Source organism: Schistocerca americana, chromosome 10 (genome assembly GCF_021461395.2).
Source record: "Schistocerca americana isolate TAMUIC-IGC-003095 chromosome 10, iqSchAmer2.1, whole genome shotgun sequence".
NCBI classification, from domain to species: domain Eukaryota; kingdom Metazoa; phylum Arthropoda; class Insecta; order Orthoptera; family Acrididae; genus Schistocerca; species Schistocerca americana.
The window spans coordinates 177,596,502-177,619,566 of NC_060128.1; the positions used below are offsets into that span (position 1 = coordinate 177,596,502).

Genomic DNA, 23,065 nt, shown 5'->3' on the forward strand with positions numbered 1-23,065 from the left:
GGGAGTCGTCATCTTCAAACCTTCTTCCACGAAGAGAGTCTCTCAGTTTCTCAAAGAGATGATAGTCACATCGAGCCAGGTCAGGACTATAAGGCGGGTGTTTCAGTGTTGTCCATCCGATTTTTGTGATCGCTTCCATGGTTTTTTGAATGATATGTGGCCGTGCATTGTCGTGCAACAGCAAAACGTCCTGCTTTTGCCGATGTGGTCGAACACGACTCAGTCGAGCTTCAGTGTCGTCACATATGCATCAGAATTTATGGTGGTTCCACTTGGCATGATGTCCACAAGCAAGAGTCCTTCGGAATCGAAAAACACCGTAGCGATAACTTTTCCAGCAGAAGGTAAGGTTTTGAATTTTTTTTCTTGGGTGAATTTGCACGATGTCACTCCATTGACTGCCTCTTCGTCTCTGGTGAAAAATGATGGAGCCATGTTTCATCACCTGTCGCAATTCTTCCAAAAAAAAAATGGTTCAAATGGCTCTGAGCACTATGGGACTCAACTGCTGAGGTCATTAGTCCCCTAGAACTTAGAACTAGTTAAACCTAACTAACCTAAGGACATCACAAACATCCATGCCCGAGGCAGGATTCGAACCTGCGACCGTAGCGGTCTTGCGGTTCCAGACTGCAGCGCCTTTAACCGCACGGCCACTTCGGCCGGCTCAATTCTTCCAAGAAATTCGTCTCGACCATTCTCGTACTGTTCCAAAAGTTCGTTTTTCTTGTTTCTCTGTGGGCCACTGTCAACGTCCTGGGAACCCACCTAGCACAAACCATTTTTAACGGCAACACTTTCAGTATTCTGCAAACACTTCCTTCCCCTATCCCAACGTAGCGTGACAATTCGTTCACTGTGATTCTGTCAGCAGTCACCAATTCGTTAACTCCCTGCACAGTGTCTGGAGTGTGTGCAGTACGAGGCCTGCCGCTGCGAGGACAATCCTCAATATTGCCGTGCCCGCTTTCACCACGTAACCTGCTTGCCCACTGACTAACTGTACTACGATCGACAACAGCATCTCCGTACACCTTTTCCAACCACTTGTGGTTGTTTCACACTGTCTCGTTTCCACAGCACGGGAATTCTATGACAACACGTTGCTTCTGACGAACGTCAAGTGTAGCAGCCATCTTGAAGACATGCTGTGACGGCGCCACTCACGGGAACAGGTGGAACTAAGTTTTGAAACAAGCGGGAAGGATGTATCTACACACTGTAAAACCTTTACACATGCAAAATGAAAAGTGTATTTTTATAAAAATGGTGTGCATTTCTTTTGGAGTGACCCTCATATGTTACAGATCAAGTTAAATGTAAGTATTCGCACTCATCCGGTAGCGCATCCAGAAGTGTCGTTTGCTGGCCGCTTGGGGCGCTGCTGTCACTTTTGGTGACAAGAACGAGACAGAGTATCGTGGGTATTATGTTAGAGTGTGACTTTACTCCGCCACAGCATTGGCCGCACCGGAGCCGTCGGGTGTGTATTCCAAGCGGGTTTCTGCCATGAACCATCCCTCTTTTCTGCTCCAGAGTACACGGTGCACACCCGACTCCGCAGCGGACAGCAGTGAAAAGTTTTGCATTGACGATCAGGCGGTCTAAGACCCAGGCGATCATGGTAGGCAAAACCACCCCTTCCTTCCGTCTCCTTGGCTTCTATGTCACCATCTATGGCCGTCCTATCGCCCCCACCCTTAAATACCTTGGCGTCACCCTCGACCGTCGCCTCTCCTGGACCCCCCATCTCCGGACAATCCAAGCCAAGGCACGCTCCTGACTCCATCTCCTCGAGCTCCTTTCTGGCCGCACATGAGGTCTGGACCCCTCCACCATCCTGCACACCTGTAAATCCCTCATCCGTCCTATCCTCTGCTACGCCCACCCTGCCTGGATCTCCGCCCCTCCTACCTTTTACAAATCCCTTCAAATCCTCAAACGCCACGCTCTCCGCCTCGCCTATCACATCCGTCTCCCCTCCCCCATGTGGATCCTGTACGACCTCATTCCATTCCCACACCTCCTCCTTTTCCTTGAACGGATAGGATCCTCTACACCTCCCGTAAAACAGACCCTCCTCACCCACTTGTCTCTCCCATCCTCTCCACCCCCATCCACTGCCGCGCCTGTATTCCCACATCCCACCTGCTCTCCATCTCTCCACTCTCCTTACCAAGGTGACTTCCACCAGCTCCCCCTGCCTGATGTTGCCCTCATCCCCTCCATCTACCTCTCCTATCAACTTTGATCCTCCTCTTCCACTTCCTGTGTTTTTCCTCAGGGCACGCTCTCTCCCTTCTCTCCCTCCTCCCTTCCTACCCCCTCCTCCCTGGGCTTCCCCTACCCCCCATACCTTCATTCCACCCCCATCTCCTCTGCCCCTGGCATCTCCGCTCTCCCCTCTCCCTCCTCCCCCACCTTTTTCCCCTTTTGGCAGGTCCCCGGAATCGCACACGCTAAGTGGACTTTAGCGCGCCGGAGATCATCGCCATCGGTTTAGTGTTTGTGCTGCCGTGTTTGTGCGTCAGTGTTTAACTTTTTAATGTTCGGATAATAAGTTGCCGTCTCTTTAATGTAAGAATAGATGATCAATGCAGCTAGCCGCTATCTCTGTGTAATGTCTTGTCTGTATAGACGTGTATCTGTTGTCTTTAAGACCCCTTCACCTTCACACATAAGTCTATAAAGTAAAGTAAGGCCCTCCCAGTTCTTGGCTGATCCGTGATAAGACAGGCGAAAAATTAGAGTAATGGAGGATTATTAATATTGTCTCTATTTTCATTCGCTCTCTCTCTTTCTCTCCTTTATCTATGTATAGTTTTTAATATAAGATTTCATTACGTGATATAGTGATAAAAAGAATCAGCCAAATAGAATCTTTGCTGGAGTCCTTCGTCTTGGTAACCAGCGGCTGGCTTGCTGTAAGAGATCTTTACATTTATTATTACTGTTAAACACTGCAGTCAGTCGGGAGAATCAATCGTTTGGACAATTTGTTCCTTTTACGAAAGATTGCGAATTCCAGATGTGTACGAAGCCTTTTTGGACGATTTAACACAGACTCAGTGATTGCAGGCTCTCTTCGACACAGCTGAAACTTCCCCGCCAATTACAGGGCCAACGTGATCAACAAATGATTCAGAAAGAACTCATTCGTTCATTCACACCAGAACAAAAAGCCAAAAACCTTATTTATGGAGGAAATCGTGTATTAAATCCATCTCCATTACATGTCCAGATCTCCGGTGATTCCACGCCTTAATGATTTTCCTTTTACAATCTCTTTCTCTTCAAAACAAACCGCTAGCGGCACAAATGTTAATTGGCTCGCTTTAGCGAGAGGAAAATCAGAATATGTATCTCTCAGAAACACGTCGTCCGCAGCTCGTGGTCGTGCGGAAGCGTTCTCGCTTCCCGCGCCCGGGTTCCCGGGTTCGATTCCCGGCGGGGTCAGGGATTTTCTCTGCCTCGTGATGGCTGGGTGTTGTGTGATGTCCTTAGGTAAGTTCGGTTTAAGTAGTTCTAAGTTCTAGGGGACTGATGACCATAGATGTTAAGTCCCATAGTGCTCAGAGCCATTTGAACCATTTTTTAGAAACACGTCAATCCCTCAATATACTACAGAAGCTGTCCTAGTTATCACTCCAACAACCATGGAGAATGCATATCTGCATCTCTGTTATTTCAAAGAATAAATGCACTAGAAAATACTTTGGCATCGACGAGCTGTCGCCGCATATATTACGAGAAAATCAGATCAGATAACCTTTCCAAAGTGAATGAATGTGGATGGTTTGATTGAAAATGATTAATTGGTGCGTGGTAGAGGGTATTTGCTGTGGTGACATTACAAGTGTTTTCGCCGCCCACGCTCCTTCGTTCACGTGTGTCGTCTAAATCATCAGTGTTTGTGTACAATACTGACAGTTTCCTTGTTTTTTTTCGCGTGTGAACGGCTTCATGTTTTTTAAATACTGTGTCTATTGTTTTTTAAACAACGTTATGTTACTTTGTGTCTTCATTGGTTTTTCTCTTATTGTACTACCTGTGGCTGAAGAGCGGAGTAAAGTTGCCGCTGCCAGCCCACCTTGTATGACGTGTAAAATGACAATAAAGTAAGAAAAAGATCGAGCGGTGAGAGCGCGTGGTGTGCTGTCCAGGCCGGTACCTGCGGCACTGCTGGCGGTGTCTGGCAGTTCCGGGACGCCCCCGCCGCCGCCAGCGTCCTCTTCGGGGGCATCGTCGGGGGCGGCGTCGGCGTCTGCAGCGGCGGCGGCAGCGGCGGCGGCGGCGGCGGCGGCTTTCCTCGATTACGGTGCGGCCGGCCCGGGGGGTTCCCCGCCGGCGGCTTCTCTGGGCTCCCTGCTGTACGGCGGCTGGCTCGCCTCTGCTGCCGCATCCGCCGCCCGACCACACCCGCACCTGTTCGGCTTGCAAGGTAGGCTGTATTCCACCCCACGTGAAATTTTCGTGGTAGAACGACAATTTTAGATTTATGGACACCGTTCGCACAAGAGGGAAACAACAGACACTTCTGTCTGGTACCAATTCTTGCAGCACAGCTACACTACTGGCCATTAAAATTGCTACACCACGAAGATATCGTGCTACAGACGCGAAATTTAACCGACAGGAAGAAGACGCTGTGGTATGCAAATGATTAGCTTTTCAGAGCATTCACACAGGGCTGGAGCCGGTGGCGACACCTACAACGTGCTAACATGAGGAAAGCTTCCAACCGATTTCTCATACACAGTTGACCGGTGTTGCCTGGTGAAACGTTGTTGTGATGCCTCGTGTGAGGAGGAGAAATGCGTACCATCACGTTTCCGACTTTGATAAAGGTCGGATTGTAGCCTATCGCGATTGCGGTTTATCGTATCGCGACATTGCTGCTCGCGTTGGTCGAGATCCAATGACTGTAAGCAGAATATGGAATCGGTGGTTTTAGGAGGGTAATGCGGAACGCCGTGCTGGATCCCAACGGCCTCGTATCACTAGCAGTCGAGATGACAGGCATCTTATCCGCATGGCTGTAACGGATCGTGCAGCCACGTCTCGATCCCTGAGTCAACAGATGGGGACGTTTGCAAGACAACAACCATCTGCACGAACAGTTCGACGACGTTTGCAGCAGCACAGACTCTCAGCTCGGAGACCGTGGCTGCGGTTACCCTTGACGATGCATCGCAGACAGGAGCGCCTGTGATGGTGTATTCAACGACGTACCTGGGTGCACGAATGGCAAAACGTCATTTTGCCGGATGAATCCAGGTTCTGTTTACAGCATCATGATGGTCGCATCCGCATTTGGCGACATCGCGGAGAACGCACATTGGAAGTGTGTATTCGTCATCGCCACACTGGCGTATCACCCGGCAGGATGGTATGGGGTGCCACTGGTTACACGTCTCGGTCACCTCTTGTTCGCTTTCATGGCACTTTGAACAGTGCACGTTACATTTCAGATGTGTTACGACCCGTGGCTCTACCATTCATTCGACCCCTGCGAAACCCAATATTTCAGCAGGATACTGCACGACCACATCTTGCAGGTCCTGTACGGGCCTCTCTGGATACAGAAAATGTTCGACTGCTGCCTGGCCAGCACATTCTCCAGATCTCTCACCAACTGAAAACGTCTGGTCAATGGTGGCCGAGCAACTGGCTCATCACAATACGCCAGTCACTACTCTTCATGGACTGTGGTATCCTGTTGAAGCTGCATGGGCAGCTGTATCTGTACACTCCATCCAAGCCTAGGCGTACGAAGGCCGTTATTACCGCCAGAAGTGGTTGTTCTGGGTACTAATTTCTCAGGGTCTATGCACCCCAATTGCGGTAAAATGTAATCACATGTCAGTTCTAGTATAATATATTTGTCCAAAAATGGCTCTGAGCACTATGGGACTCAACTGCTAAGGTCATTAGTCCCCTAGAACCTAGAACTAGTTAAACCTAACTAACCTAAGGACATCACAAACATCCATGCCCGAGTCAGGATCCGAACCTGCGACCGTAGCAGTCTTGCGGTTCCAGACTGCAGCGCCTTTAACCGCACGGCCACTTCGGCCGGCTTATATTTGTCCAATGAATACCAGTTTATATCTGCATTTCTTCTTGGTGTAGCAGTTTTAATGGCCAGTAGTGTACTTGTGTGAGGTCAGTTGGGTCTGCCCACAGAGTTGTCCATGTGGGGGGCTGAGACATGGTATCCCCACAACCACACCGAGTGGAGAGTCAAGGAGAGATTACTCAACAGGAATATTCTTTACTACTTGACCAGCTGAGCACCCAGCATTGCCCGTCTATCTATTAATTCCAACTTGTTAGTCCATCTCCTCCCCCGGCCTCTCACTCTGACCATTTCCTCTTTCTCCCTCTCCCTGTCCACCTCCTTCACCATCTCCCCCTACTCTCTGTTCATCTCCTACCGCACCTCTCTCCATCCATCTCGTTCACCCCTTCTTTCTGTTAATCTGCTCCTCACTCCCTCTGTCCATCTGCTCCAGCCCTTCTCTCTGTCCATCGGCTAGTCCTCTGTCTCCTTGACCACCTCCTCCTCTCCCCTCATTCTGTCCACGTCCAGTTCCCTCTCTCTGCTCATCTCTTCCTCCCCACGCTCCGTCTATTCGTCTTCTTCCTTTTCTCTTTGTATTCCTCCACTTCCCTCTCTCCATCACCTCCTCCTCCCTATCTGTATCCATTTCCTCCTTCCCCACATGCCTCCCTCCACCTGCTGCTCCCCCTTTCATTTCTATCACCACGTTATCACCCTCACTGCAACAGGAACTTGGTGGTTCTCATGTCAACGGTATTTCTTTCCAGAGAGTAACATCTGCACCAAGTCTCTCCTGTCAGAGAGGTCACAGTTCGTAGTCATTGACGTAAAGTAATCGAGTAAAACAGAAGTGATTTCAGGCGTTCCCCAAGGTAGTGTTATAGGCCCTTTGCTGTTCCTTATCTATATTAACGATTTTGGTGACAATCTGAGCAACCGTCTTCGATTGTTTGCAGATGACGCTGTCGTTAATAGACTAATAAAGTCATCAGAAGATCAAAACGCACTGCAAAACGATTTAGAAAAGATATCTGAATGTTGCGAAAAGTGGCAGTGGACCCTAAATAACGAAAAGTGTGAGGTCATCTACATGAGTGCTAAAAGGAACTCAAACTTCGGTTACACGATAAATCAGTCTAATCTAAAAGCCGTAAATTCAACTAAATACCTAGGTATTACAGTTATGAACAACTTAATTTGGAAAGAACACACAGAAAATGTTGTGGGGAAGGCTAACCAAAGGCTGCATTTTATTAGCAGGACACTTAGAAAATGTAACAGACCTACTAAGGAGACTGCCTACACTACGCTTGTCCGTCCTCTTTTAGAATACTGCTGCACGGTGTGGGATCCTTACCAGGTAGGACTCACGGAGTACATCGAAGAAGTTCAAAGAAAGGCAGCACGTTTTGTATTATCGCAAAATATGGGAAAGAGTGTCACAGAAATGATACGGGATTTGAGCTGGAAATCATTAATAGAAAGGCGTTTTTCGTTGCGACGGAATCTTCTCACGAAATTGCGATCACCAACTTTCTCCTCCGAGTGAGAAAATATTTTGTTGACACCGACCTACACGATCACCACGATAAAATAAGGGAAATCAGAGCTCGTACGGAAAGATATAGGTGTTCTTTCTTTCCGTGCGCTATACGAGATTGGAGTAATAGAGAATTGTGAAGGTGGTTCGATGAACCCTCTGCCAGGCACTTAAATGTGATTTGCAGAGAGCCCGCATCTCGTGGTCGTGCGGTAGCGTTCTCGCGTCCCACGCCCGGGTTCCCGGGTTCGATTCCCGGCGGGGTTAGGGATTTTCTCTGCCTCGTGATGACTGGGTGTTGTGTGATGTCCTTAGGTTAGTTAGGTTTAAGCAGTTTTAAGTTCTAGGGGACTAATGACCATAGATATTAAGTCCCATAGTGCTCAGAACCATTTGAACCATTTTTGATTTGCAGAGTATCCATGTAGATGTAGATGTAGATGTAGATAAAGTTTGGTCGAAATCGATGGAGGAGTATTGGAGCACCTTTTTACACACAGCTTAGCTCACGTTTCTACTGATCAGCCAGGACATTATGACCACCTGCCTAACAGCTGGTACGTCCACCTTTGGTACAAATAACAGCAGCGATGGCTCGTGGCATGGAGGTAGTGATGCCTTGGTTGTCACTGGAGGGAGCTGCCACCAAATCTGCACACGCTAATTTCCGAAAATTATAGTGAGGCAGGCGATGAGCTCAAATGCAAAGTTCAACCACATCCCAGATGTCTGTGGTCTGGTTCAGATGTGGCGAGTTGAGGAGTCAGCACATCAATTGGAACTCGTAATTGTGCTCGTCGAACCATTCCATCACACTCCTGACCTTGTGACATTGTGCATTATCTTGTTGAAAAGTGCCACTGCGATTGGGAAAAACGATCTTCATGAAGGGGTGTACATGGTCTGCAACCAGTGTACGAGACTGAAATGCCTGGGCTAGCAGGACAGAGCGGATTAGATTGTGGAAAGGGACCAAAATAAGTTGCTGTCAGTTGCACTCAACATACAAACTTTATTTATCAACACACAATATTACAACAAGGATGCAAAACACTCAAAACTTTAATCGACCTCTTTAGATAAACTTTAAATCGGCTGAAGGCTACAGTCTGAATCCAAGACAGAAGGCTTAAGCAAAATTGAAGTACAAGGTTCTTCTGGGGGTTTCACCCAAGAATATTTTCTAAAACGTCAATCTAATCGGCTGGAGGCCTTAGCAATTTAATTTTAATGGGACTAGGCTGGAGGTAGCATATTAAGCAATAAGAGGAGTTTCACTGAAAAGACAGAAGGCCTTACCTTGAAACATTTCATGCAAATTAGGCTGAAGGCCCCATTCAAAGCACAACAATCTTATGCCTTAAGGGCAAGAGAAGAGGATTAATTTAAGAGATATTAAAACTTGGCTGAAGGCCGCTCACCAACAAATAATTTAACGGCTTAAGCCCTAGAAGAATAGTTTCAATTTTAAAGGGCAGAAGGCCGTATCTTAAAACATTTCATATAAAATAAAGAATAACAATCTCATGCCTAAGGGAAATACAAGGACATTAATTTAAGAGATATTAATACTCTGCTGAAAGCCACATATCAACAATATACACTCCTGGAAATTGAAATAAGAACACCGTGAATTCATTGTCCCAGGAAGGGGAAACTTTATTGACACATTCCTGGGGTCAGATACATCACATGATCACACTGACAGAACCACAGGCACATAGACACAGGCAACAGAGCATGCACAATGTCGGCACTAGTACAGTGTATATCCACCTTTGACAGCAATGCAGGCTGCTATTCTCCCATGGAGACGATCGTAGAGATGCTGGATGTAGTCCTGTGGAACGGCTGCCATGCCATTTCCACCTGGCGCCTCAGTTGGACCAGCGTTCGTGTTGGACGTGCAGACCGCGTGAGACGACGCTTCATCCAGTCCCAAACATGCTCAATGGGGGACAGATCCGGAGATCTTGCTGGCCAGGGTAGTTGACTTACACCTTCTAGAGCACGTTGGGTGGCACGGGATACATGCGGACGTGCATTGTCCTGTTGGAACAGCAAGTTCCCTTGCCGGTCTAAGAATGGTAGAACGATGGGTTCGATGACGGTTTGGATGTACCGTGCACTATTCAGTGTCCCCTCGACGATCACCAGTGGTGTACGGCCAGTGTAGGAGATCGCTCCCCACACCATGATGCCCGGTGTTGGCCCTGTGTGCCTCGGTCGTCTGCAGTCCTGATTGTGGCGCTCACTTGCACGGCGCCAAACACGCATACGACCATCATTGGCACCAAGGCAGAAGCGACTCTCATCGCTGAAGACGACACGTCTCCATTCGTCCCTCCATTCACGCCTGTCGCGACACCACTGGGGGCGGGCTGCACTATGTTGGGGCGTGAGCGGAAGACGGCCTAACGGTGTGCGGGACCGTAGCCCAGCTTCATAGAGACGGTTGCGAATGGTCCTCGCCGATACCCCAGGAGCAACAGTGTCCCTAATTTGCTGGGAAGTGGCGGTGCGGTCCCCTACGGCACTGCGTAGGATCCTACGGTCTTGGCGTGCATCCGTGCGTCGCTGCGGTCCGGTCCCAGGTCGACGGGCACGTGCACCTTCCGCAGACCACTGGCGACAACATCGATGTACTGTGGAGACCTCACGCCCCACGTGTTGAGCAATTCGGTGGTACGTCCACCCGGCCTCCCGCATGCCCACTATACGCCCTCGCTCAAAGTCCGTCAACTGCACATACGGTTCACGTCCACGCTGTCGCGGCATGCTACCAGTGTTAAAGACTGCGATGGAGCTCCGTATGCCACGGCAGACTGGCTGACACTGACGGCGGCGGTGCACAAATGCTGCGCAGCTAGCGCCATTCGACGGCCAACACCGCGGTTCCTGGTGTGTCCGCTGTGCCGTGCGTGTGATCATTGCTTGTACAGCCCTCTCGCAGTGTCCGGAGCAAGTATGGTGGGTCTGACACACCGGTGTCAATGTGTTCTTTTTTCCATTTCCAGGAGTGTATGTTTAATGGCTTAGGACCTAGAAATAGTTTCAATTCAAAAGGCAGAAGGCCTTATTTTAAAACCTCTCCAGTAAAATTCGGCTGAAGGCCCCATAAAGAAATATAACAACCTCATCCCTTAAGTGCAAGACAAGAACATTAATTTAAGAGATATTGATACTCAGCTGAAAGCCACACATCAACCAAATAATTAAAATCCAAACTGGGAAATTACTACACAACACACATGGAATGGCGCTCAGAAGTTTCCAAGGGTCGACCTGGGATTGTAACACTGACGCCTATTTAGGTGAGACAGGCAGGCTGTCGAACGACTCCTTAATCTGGAGGCAACCCAACCGACAGACAGCCGGCCGACCAGTCAACGACATCAGTTCCGCTGCACGCAGCCAGCAAAACGACCACAAGATAACAGTACACGACACAGAATATTGGCGCCCACAACGACCAACAACACCTCAGCTGTCGAACTACATGCCACGCTGGACTGCAACAACACGATGACGAAAATACACTGCCCAGAACTACGTCAGTGACCAGGGCATGTGACCGGAACGTCAACAGCCACAAGGCAAATGATACCGCTGGTGAACTTCAATAACAGGGAATAAATTAAGTTAAATTTCACAAGAAGACGGCTGGAATCTTAGCCGACTAAAATAGACACGCGTTGTTGCTCGCGAGAATGTCCCAAAAGCGACAACCAGGATCAAATGAAGAAATGTATACAGTCGAGGTTCGATAGTAAATTAAGAGAGGACTCAACTTTCACGTTCAAGATCGGTGGGCGACGAACTTCGTAGCGCTCGCAAGCAGCACCTCACACTCCAACCTCGCGTGCACACCGCCAGCGGCTCCAGCCCGACCTCGGACAACGGGGGACTGCGTGCTCCTCCATGCCAACTGTCCGACTGGACTGCTGGTCCGTCCGCGACTGCTGCTTCGTCACGACTGCACTGCTGGTGTGTCTTCCATTCACCGACTACCTGCCCGACACACAACAACCCGGAAGTACTATCGATCGCAACAGAGATGGTACGACTGTACTTATCGTACGCGCTGCTGTTGCCACTCACAGGCAAGTACGTCAGGAAGTAAATGGAATGAGAAAACGTGGCGGCACTACTATAGTAGAAGATGGCAAACAATTAATGGGATCAACACGAACTGTGCATGGCTCAGAGACTCCTGGGCCATCTTGGTCTCTTGCACGAGCTCCACTGGACCCATGGACGCCCACGTGAGTGTTCCCCAGAACATAATGCAGCCACCGCCAGCTTGTCTTCGTCCTGCAGCACAGGTGTCGAGGAGCTGTTCCCCTGTAAGACTATGGATCCGCACACTTCCATCGGCATGATGAAGAAGATGTCAGAATTCATCACACCATGCAGCGCTCTGACACTGAGACAAAGTTCAGTGCTGATGATCAAGCTCCCATTCAGTCGTAGTTGTCAATGTTGTGGTGTTGACATTGTCATGCACAGGTCATCGGCTGTGAAGGCCCATTGTTAGAAGTGTTTGGCGCTCTGTGTGTTTAGACACACTTATACTCTGCACAGGATTATAGTCTCATGTTAGTTTCTCCACAGTACGCCACCTGTCCTGTTTTACCAGTCTGCCCAACCCACGATATCCGACAGCTGTAAGTTAATGATGGAAGACTGCCCGACTCCAAGTCGAGCAGATACCAAACTGCTCATGCTCAACCTCTGGGTCATTACGAACTGTCTACATCTACATACATACTCCGCAAACCATGATACGGTGCGTGGCGGAGGGTAGCTCGTACCACAACTAGCATCTTCTCTCCCTGTTCCACTCCCAAACAGAACGAGCCCTAATCTCTCTTATCTTTGTGGTCTTTCCGCGAAATGTAAGTTGGCGACAGTAAAATTGTACTGCAGTCAGCCTCAAATGCTGGTTCTCTAAATTTCCTCAGTAGCGATTCACGAAAAGAACGCCTCCTTTCCTCTAGAGACTTCCACCCGAGTTCCTGAAGCATTTCCGTAACACTCGCGTGATGATCAAACCCACCAGTAACAAATCTAGCAGCTTGCCTCTGAATTGCTTCTATGTCCTCCCTCAATCCGACCTGATAGGGATCCCAAACGCTCCAGCAGTACTCAAGAATAGGTCGTATTAGTGTTTTATAAGCGGTCTCCTTTACAGATGAACCACATCTTCCCAAAATTCTACCAATGAACCGAAGACGACTATCCGCCTTCCCCACAACTACCGTTACATGCTTGTCCCACTTCATATCGCTCTGCAGTGTTACGCCCAAATACTTAATCGACGTTACTGTGTCAGGCGCTACACTACTAATGGAGTATTCAAACATTACAGGATTCTTTTTCCTACTCATCTGCATTAATTTACATTTATCTATATTTAGAGTTAGCTGCCATTCTTTACACCAATCACAAATCCTTTCCAAGTCATCTTGTATCCTCCTACAGTCACTCAATGACGATACCTTCCCGTACACCACAGCATCATCGGCAAACAGTCGCACATTGCTATCCACCCTATCCAAAAGATCATTTATGTAGATAGAAATCAACAGCGGACCTACCACACTTCCCTGGGGCACTCCAGATGATACCCTCACCTCCGATGAACACTCACCATCGAGGAATACGTACTGCATTCTATTACTTAAGAAGTCTGTCCTCGGTCAAACTCAGACAGAGTGCATGCCTTGCCCATTCTACGCAAGGGCAGCAGACTCACTGCTGCTATATGCACCGTGCGTGTGTCTGACTAGCAGTGATTCCTCACCAGATGACGCTACTATCAACTGGACGTTTTTATATCGATAGTAGATCAGTGTATAACATGCACCACACATATTTTTACACATATTGCTCCTGTATCTGTAGTGACGTCAGCCTGCAATTGTGTTTTCACATATCTCCGTGTTTATGACGTCGTTTATCCTGAGCTATGTGTCATATACTTTTGAAGGTACATGCAGTGCTGTATGTGCATACTGTCTGCAAAATATGTTGCGAATAGATTTAGTAGTAAAGAAGTAATAGATGAGAACGTCGTATATGATGCGCCAGTTTTATTGCATGAACAGCGAAAATGTAGTAAACGATAAAAAAAATTACAATCATCATTTTGCAGGTTGTGTCAGAAAAATAAAGTTTCACAACAGCTTTGAAATAATATGTAAATTTCGTGGCAAGTGACTGAGTGCTCTCATTCTCAAATGCTGCATGTATGTAGGTAAGTGATTCTTTATCACCACAGTGGTTGTTTCCAGACAGTAAGTGATTTGTATAACAAGCTTACTTGAAGTCGATCCAGTGCGTTAGAAAGAGATGCGCAACGTACTTACACACGTCAAAAACAGTTCTGCATCACCTGGGTTCCGAGAGTTCCGGAACCTGTACAGGAAACAGGAACAGAGATCAACAAACATCATTTCCGCCATTTTTATTGCTCATGAAAACCACACATTGCATGTTGTGCCACCATATAACGAGACATTCAGAGGAGGTGGTCCAGATTGCTGTACACACCGGTACCTCTAATACCCAGTAGCACGTCCTTTTGCATTGATGCGTGCATGTATTCGTCATGGCATACTATCCACATCAGAGCACTGTTGGCCCAGATTGTCCCAATCCTCAACGACGATTCCCTCTAGTTGGTGGGTGACGTCGTCCATAAACAGCCCTTTTCAATCTATCCCCTGTTCGATAGGGTTCATGTCTGGAGAACATGCTGGCCCCTCTAGTGGAGCGATGTTGTCATCCTGAAGGAAGTCATTCACAAGATGCACACGATGGGGGCACGAATTGTCGTCAATGAAGGCGAATGTCTCGCCAGTACGCTGCCGATATGGTTGCACTGTTGGTCAGAGGATGGCATCCACGTATCGTACAGCCGTTGCAGCGCCTTCCATGACCACCAGCGGCGTACGTCCGCCCCACATAATGACACCACAAAACAGCAGGGAACCTCCACCTTGCTGCACTCGCTAGACAATGTGTCTAAGGCTTTCAGCCTGACCGTGTTGCCAACAAACATGATTGTCTGGTTGAAGGCATACGAGACACTCATCTTTGAAAAGAGCGTGATGGCAATCCTGAGCGGTCCATTCGGCATGTTGTTGGGCCCATTTGAAACGCGCTGCATGGTGTCGTGGTTGGAAAGATGGACCTCGCCATGGACGTCGGGAGTGGAGTTGCGCATCATGCAGCCTACTGCGCACAGTTCGAGTCGTAACACGACGTCCTGTGGCTGCACGAAAAGCATTGTTCAACATGATGGCCTTACTGTCAGGGATCCTCCGAGCCATAATCCGTAGGTAGCGGTCATCCACTGCAGTAGTAGCCCTTGTGCGGACTGAGAGAGGCATGTCATCAACAGTTCGTGTCTCTATCTCTTGCATGCCCGAACAACATCGCTTTGGTTCACTCTGAGACGCCTGGTCACTTCCGTTGTTGACAGCCCTTCCTGGCATAAAGTAACAATGCGGACGCGATCGAACCGCTGTATTGACCGTCTAGGCACGGTTGAACTACAGACAACACGAGCCGTGTATCCCCTTCTTGGTGGAATGACTGGATCAGCTGTCTGACCCCCTCCGTCTAATAGGCGCTGCTCATGCATGGTTGTTTGCATCTTTGGGCGGGTTTAGTGTCATCTCTGAACAGTCAAACGGACTGTGCCTGTGATTCAATATCCACACTCAACGTCTATCTTCAGAAGTTCTGGGAACTCGGGTGATGAAAAACTTTTTTATGTGTGTACATGCATTTTATAGTATGTATAGATACCTACAGTAGAGTACTTTGTCAGCAGCAGCTCTGGAGCCAGATATGTCTGGTCAGCAGCCTATGACGTCCCATATAGTGTGGTGAGACTGATATGATAGTGGCAGCAGGACACAGGCTGCTGGAATGGAAGGACTTAACCTAAGCAGACAATACATCACACATGTAATTTTCATTTTTCCCAGAAACACCCAAACATCATGTACTGCATTTGTACTACACTACTGGCCATTAAAATTGCTACAGGAAGAAGAAATGCAGCTGATAAACGGGTTTTCATTGGACAAATTGTAAGGTGTCAGGCAAATCCAACACATTCCATGAAAACCCTGACATGATAAGCAAATCCAGTAGTATGTCACATAGTTCCGAATAAATCGTGACATTAAATTAACCAAAGTAATACGCGTAACGAGTGAGCAAATGGAATACCACAGACTAACACAAGAATGCTTAAATGCATGTCATACCTTCCCACGGTGAGACAGACGCAGTTCCGAGGGGAGAAACGAGAACAGAAGCCGAGAGCAGAACTGTGTTAAGCTAAAAGGCCCTACGATAAGGGACGGACACCCACGTCGCCAGCTAATCACCAGGATAACCCCCCCCCCCCCCCCCCCCAGCCCATGTTAAAAGCTAGAGCCCTCCAGAAGAACAGTATAGATCTTACGATAACACTAAAAGGGTCACACCAGCCGCAAGTTTTAGTTTTTTTTTTTTTTTTTTTTTTTTTTTGTTTGTGGTTTTAGGGCGCAAAACTTCTATGGTCATTAGCGCCCAGCCCGTGACGTAGAAAACAGGAAAAAAACGAAATTTAAAATCAGCAGCAATGGAAACAGTCAGAAAATTGGAGAAACTAAAGGCAGAAGGAATGCTTAAAAGTCCACTATAGAAAGGGGTTGGTTGTCCACAAAAAAAAAAGCTTCAAATGACTGACGTCATTTCACTGTCACTAATAAACTGTAGAACGCGGTCAGCTGAGCGCGTGTCATCTGCTAAAATCGACGATAGATCAGGCGATAGCTGTAGACGGGAGCGTAACGGATTAAAATAGGGGCATTCAATTAAAAGGTGTCTGACCGTCCACAGCTGAGAGCAGTGGGGACAGAGTGGGGGAGGATCACCGCTTAAAAGATGTCGATGACTAAAAAGACAGTGCCCTATCCGGAGTCGAGCTAAAATTACCTCCTCCCGACGACGCGTTCGGGAGGAAGAGGGCCAAGCGCAAGGAACGGCTTTCACTTCCCGCAATTTATTGTGGGGAAGTGTTGACCAATGCGCATGCCATAAATGAGTAACTTGGCGACATAAACCGCTCCGTAGATCGGTAAACGGAAGAGACTGAAGAGCTGGCCGAGGAAGAGAGACTGCAGCCTTGGCCGCTATATCGGCCGCCTCATTTCCACAGATACCAGCGTGTCCCGGGAGCCAGAGGAACGCCACTGAGACGCCCCCCAGGTGGAGCAAGCGCAGACAGTCCTGAATCCGGTGGACCAGAGGGTGCACAGGGTAAAGAGCTTGGAGACTTAGGAGAGAGCTGAGAGAATCTGAGCAGATTACGTACTGTATCCGCTGATGGCGGCGGATGTAGTGGACAGCCTGGAGAACAGCGTAAAGCTCTGCAGTATAAACCGAACACTGGTCGGGAAGCCGAAAGTGATTTGGGGTGTCGCCAACAATATAGGCACTCCCTACACCTAACGATGTTTTCGAGCCATCGGTGTAAATAAATGTGGCTTCCGTCATTTGTGCACATAGAGCAGCAAATGCCCGACGGTAAACAAGTGTAGGGGTACCATCTTTGGGAAATTGACATAGGTCTCTGAGCAAGTCGATCCGGGGACGGTGCCAAGGCGGTGCTGTACCCCAAGTTGTCAAGAAGGTTTTAGGAAAGCGGAAGGAAAGAGAATGGAGCAGTTGACGGAAGCGGACTCCCGGGGGTAGTAGGGAGGAGGAGCGGCCTGCATACCCGACATCAAAGGAGGCGTCGAAAAAAAGGTTATGGGTTGGATTAGCAGGCATGGAAGACAGATGGCTAGCATAACGACTCAGAAGGACTGCCCGCCGATTGGACAGCGGAGGTTCAGCAGTCTCAGCATAAAGGCTTTCCACAGGGCTGGTGTAAAAAGCTCCAGACACTAAACGTAATCCACGGTGGTGGATAGAGTCGAGACGCCGAAGAATAGACGGCCGAGCAGAGGAGTAGACTATGCTTCCATAATCCAATTTCGAGCGCACTAAGGCGCGATAGAGGCGGAGAAGGACCACCCGGTCCGCTCCCCAAGAGGTACCATTCAGGACACGGAGGGTGTTAAGGGAACGCAGACAGCGAGCCGAAAGATAGGAAACGTGGGAGGACCAGCACAGTTTTCTGTCAAACATAAGACCCAAGAATTTAGCGACGTCGGAAAACGGAAGGTTGACAGGACCTAGATGTAAGGAGGGCGGAAGAAACTCCTTACGTCGCCAAAAATTAACACAAACGGTCTTACTGGGTGAGAAACGGAAGCCGGTTTCGATGCTCCACGAGTAGAGGCGATCGAGACATCCTTGAAGACGTCTTTCAAGAAGGCTGGTCCTTTGAGAACTGTAGTAGATCGCAAAATCGTCCACAAAGAGGGAGCCCGAGACATCAGGAAGGAGACAATCCATAATTGGATTAATGGCGATGGCAAACAGTACAACACTCAGCACGGAGCCCTGGGGTACCCCGTTTTCTTGGGAGAAAGTACGGGAGAGAGTAGTGTTCACCCGCACCCTAAATGTGCGCGCTGCCATAAATTCGCGAAGAAAAAGGGGCAGCCGGCCTCGAAAGCCCCAAGAGAACAGTGTGCGGAGGATGCCTGTCCTCCAACAGGTATCGTACGCTCTCTCCAGATCAAAAAATATTGCTACCGTTTGGCGTTTCCGGAGAAAATTGTTCATGATATAAGTGGAGAGAGCAACAAGATGGTCAACAGCAGAACGATGCTTTCGGAATCCGCATTGGGCTGGTGTTAAAAGACTGCGGGACTCCAGCAACCAAGCTAAACGGTAATTCACCATACGCTCCAAAACCTTACAGACATTACTCGTGAGAGAAATGGGGCGATAGCTAGAGGGGAGATGTTTGTCCTTTCCAGGTTTCGGAACGGGAACGACAATAGCTTCCCGCCATCGCCTGGGAAAGGTACTGTCGGTCCAAATTCGATTATAAAGGCGAAGGAGGTGACGCAGGCTATGGGTTGATAAATGCAGCAACATTTGGACATGGATACCATCCGGTCCTGGGGCGGAGGAGCGAGAAGTAGAGAGTGCATGTTGGAGTTCGCGCATGGAGAAAACAGTATTGTAGCTTTCGCGATTTTGAGAGGAGAAAGCAAGATGCCGCACTTCTGCTGCACGTTTCTTCGGGAGAAACGCTGGCGGGTAATTTGAAGAGCTCGAAATCTCAGCAAAGTGCTCACCCAATGAGTTAGAAATTGCGACGGGGTCCACTAAGGTATCATGCGCGACAGTGAGCCCAGAGACCGGGGAGAAACTAGGCGCGCCTGAGAACCGTCGAAGCCGACTCCAAACTTCCGAGGAGGGAGTGAAGTTGTTAAATGAGCTAGTAAAGAATTTCCAGCTTGCCTTCTTGCTATCGCGGATGACGCGACGGCATCGCGCACGGAGCTGCTTATATCGGATACAGTTGGCCAAAGTTGGATGGTGACGGAAAATGCGAAGAGCACGTCGCCGCTCACGTATTGCGTCACGGCAGGCCTCGTTCCACCAAGGAACTGGAGGGCGCCGGGGCAATTCGGAGGTGCGTGGTATTGAACGTTCCGCAGCTGTGAGAATAACGTCGGTAAAATGTGTGACCTCATCGTCGACGCTGGGAAAGCGACGGTCATCGAATGTCGCTAGAGACGAAAAAAGTGTCCAATCGGCTTGAGCAAACTTCCAGCGTCGCGAGCGCATATATGGCAGTTGAGGCTGCAGTCGAAGAACACATGGAAAGTGGTCACTCGAGTGTGTATCATCAAGGGCGAACCATTCGAAGCGCCGAGCTAGCGGAACAGTACCGACCGCAAGGTCCAAATGGGATAAATTTGCCGTGGAGGCAGACAAAAATGTAGGGACCCCAGTGTTGAGGCAGACTAGATCCGCTTGGTGGAAGACGTCTAGCAATAGTGAGCCACGTGGACAAGGATGTGGAGATCCCCAAAGCGGGTGGTGGGCATTGAAGTCCCCAACCAGCAAATAGGGGGGTGGAAGCTGATCAAGAAGATGAAGGAGATCAGCTCGTGCCATTGGTGTAGACGATGGAATGTATACCGTACAAAGAGAGAACGTGTATCCAGAAAGGGAAAGACGGACGGCGACAGCTTGGAAGGAAGTGTTTAAGGGGATTGGGTGATAATGGAGAGTATCATGGAGCAGAATCATGAGTTCTCCATGGGCTGGAGTGCCTTCAACTGAGGGGAGGTCATATCGGACGGACTGAAAATGAGGGAGAACAAAGCGGTCATGGGGACGCAGCTTTGTTTCCTGAAGACAGAAGATGACCGGCGAGTAGGATCGTAAGAGGATCGACAATTCCTCCCGATTGGCGCGAATGCCGCGGATATTCCAGTGGATAATGGACATAGGGTGAACAGAAAATGGAGGAACGGCACCAAGGGTGCTGTCAACTCAACGACTGCTCAGAGGTTGCGACCGACAGCATGGAATGGCATTCAGTCGAAGGCAGAAGATCCTGATCCATAGGTTGGTCAGGAGCAGCTCCTGCCACCAACGATCGGCCAGTTGACCGGCCACCAACAGTGCGCCTCGGCGACACAGAAGATGGCCGAGGGCGATTTCCGCCAGGTGGTGCTGTAGATGGGACACGCCTTGGCGGAGAAGGAGAGGAACTGTGTTTCTTCGTAGCCTTCTTGGAGGTATGTTTAGATGAAGGAGGAACCGATGGTTGTGAAGTTGCAGTACGTAAAAACTCTTCACGAGAATGCTCTTTTTTTGTAGACTTGGCGTCTGACTTTTGGGCTCGAGATTTAGCAGAACCCGACGAAGGGTGAGCCATAGAGTGGGCAGGCGAAAGAGGTGAGGTTGAACGGGCGATCTTTGCGCTGGCCGATCTGACGACCGTGGTACTAAATGTGAGGTCGCAAGTCTGCGTGGCCGCCTCCTTTGTTGGCCGAGAAGAAGCAAGGACAGCGCTGTATTTTCCTTTCTGAGGCACGGTGGGCTGTCGACTGGCGAGTAACTTTCGAGCAGCAAAGGTCGACACCTTTTCCTTCACTCTTATTTCCTGGATCAGCTTTTCGTCCTTAAAAACAGGGCAATCTCGAGAGGAAGCAGCGTGGTCACCCATACAGTTGATGCAGCGAGGGGATGGAGGTGGACAAGCACCCTCATGGGCATCCCTGCCACACGTAACACATTTGGCCGGATTGGAACAGGACTGGCTGGTGTGATTAAACCGCTGACATCGATAGCAACGCGTAGGGTTTGGGACATAAGGGCGAACGGAAATTATCTCATAGCCTGCTTTGATTTTTGATGGGAGTTGAACTTTGTCAAAAGTCAAGAAGACAGTGCGGGTTGGAATGATGTTCGAGTCAACCCTTTTCATAACCCGATGAACAGCGGTGACGCCCTGGTCAGACAGGTAGTGCTGAATTTCTTCGTCAGACAATCCATCGAGGGAGCGTGTATAAACGACTCCACGCGAGGAATTTAAGGTACGGTGCGGTTCCACCCGGACAGGGAAGGTGTGGAGCAGAGAAGTACGCAGCAATTTTTGAGCCTGGAGGGCACTGTGTGTTTCTAACAACAGGGTACCATTCCGTAATCTGGAACAAGACTTTACAGGACCCGCAATTGCGTCGACACCTTTCTGAATAATGAAAGGGTTGACCGTGGAAAAGTCGTGACCTTCGTCAGACCGAGAAACAACAAGGAACTGTGGCAACGATGGAAGAACCGTCTGTGGCTGAGACTCAGTGAACTTACGTTTGTGAGCAGACATAGTGGAAGGTGAGGAAACCATTGCGGAAGAATCCCCCATGATTACCGGCGTCTCCGATGGCGCGCTCCTCCCTTGTGGGGGCCCTCACCGAGGGCACACCCGCCTTAGGTGATTGTTCACACCTCAGGTCACACCTCCCGACATACGGACGGAGGGACCAATCGGCACTTTCGGAAGGTATCAGCTCGGGTAATCACCCCTCCCTGGGCCTGGCCTTTACCAGGGGGTACGTACGTGTCCTACCTGTCTACCCGGGGCGGGGAATTACGCGTTACCCCGTCACCGGCTACGCATGGAAGTGCGTGGGTCGGCCTTCAGACACGCACAGGGAGGAAGAAAGAGAAAGGGAAAGGAAAGAAGAGGGGGTCTCAAACGCCGCAGCGGAGAAAGGGTAAAGAGAAGAGGTAAGGAAAGGAGATGGACAAAGGAAGGATGAAGACATACAAGCAAGGAAGAAGAAGAATGCGGTACATTTACAAGCGTCCGTCTCCGGACGTAGGCGCAAACCATACTCCCAGAGGGGGAGAAAGTGAAGGAAAGAGCAAGAGGTGAGGGGGGGGGGTGAAGACAGGGGATGGGGAAGGATGCGGAAAGGGAAGGTATGCAGCCCGGAAAGGAAGGAAGGCCACATTAGCTCGGGGCCCCGTGCTCGCTACGCACGTATCCACAAAAGAGTTGTGGATCCCCTGGGGGGGCAAGTTTTAGTGTGAGACTTTTTCGCGTCTCTGTTACGTTGCAAACGTTAAAAACATTGCCCCAGCACGAAAAGTATAACGTTTCTCATTGGATGGACAGAATTTTTGTAGGTGGAGCTTAAGGTTAACATTGAGACCCTGATTGGTCAGATGAAAACACAGCCAGGTAGTTTTTTTTTTAAACCAACTTCGGTAAATTGTAGTAAGGAGAAGTTAGAAAGAGAGATGCTTCAGAGATAGTGAGCTGGATGGAGCTGCGCCAGCCGCCGCCCCCTGACGAACACCGACAAGGTAATGAACACATGCGATGCCGAATTTTTGAGCGCATAAGGCTTCACTCAGAACTGCAGAAGTCTCATCTGTTACATCCCCTTTTTACGTAATACCAGTGTCACTATAGGACTTAACTTCTGAGGTCATCTGTCGCCTAGAACTTAAAACTAATTAAACATAACTAACCTAAGGACATCACACACATCCATGCCCGAGGCAGGATTCGAACCCACGACCGTAGCGGTCGCTCGGTTCCAGACTGTAGCGCCCAGAACCGCATGGCCACTCCGGCCGGCTAAAGTAACTGTAAAATTACCAGAGTATTACAGGCACAAAAACTTTTTGTCACTTACTAAAATCACATCCTGCAATGGAGTTTCATAAAACAATTGTGCCAAAGGCGTCGTCATTAGTTACAACAAGTTAAAACATCTTCTCCATTTATACAACATAATTATGGACAGAGGGTCGATGCGAACGCAGTTTAGCATCAATACTTCGCCTATGAACTAGCGTGAAGAGGGTGTGAAAGCCCTAGGGCAGACAGTTTCACCGAGAGAGGGCACTTGTGGTATGCGCGAGACACTCGCGCACATTAAAATCCATGGACACATACTCATGCGCATCATAATTATTAAAAGTTGTGCTAAATCAAACCTTCTGTCTTAATAAATAAAACATATCAG

General features: G+C 49.1%; 1 protein-coding gene across 1 annotated transcript in view; it reads left to right on the plus strand.

Moving 5' to 3' along the window:
- LOC124552360 (NK1 transcription factor-related protein 2) overlaps positions 1-23,065 on the plus strand; it is a 157,670-nt gene that overhangs the window by 20,344 nt on the left and 114,261 nt on the right. Inside the window, exon 4 of the mRNA XM_047126626.1 lies at positions 4,164-4,272. Within this exon, the coding sequence (XP_046982582.1) occupies positions 4,164-4,272 (109 nt within the window). The remainder of the gene's footprint in view (positions 1-4,163; positions 4,273-23,065) is intronic.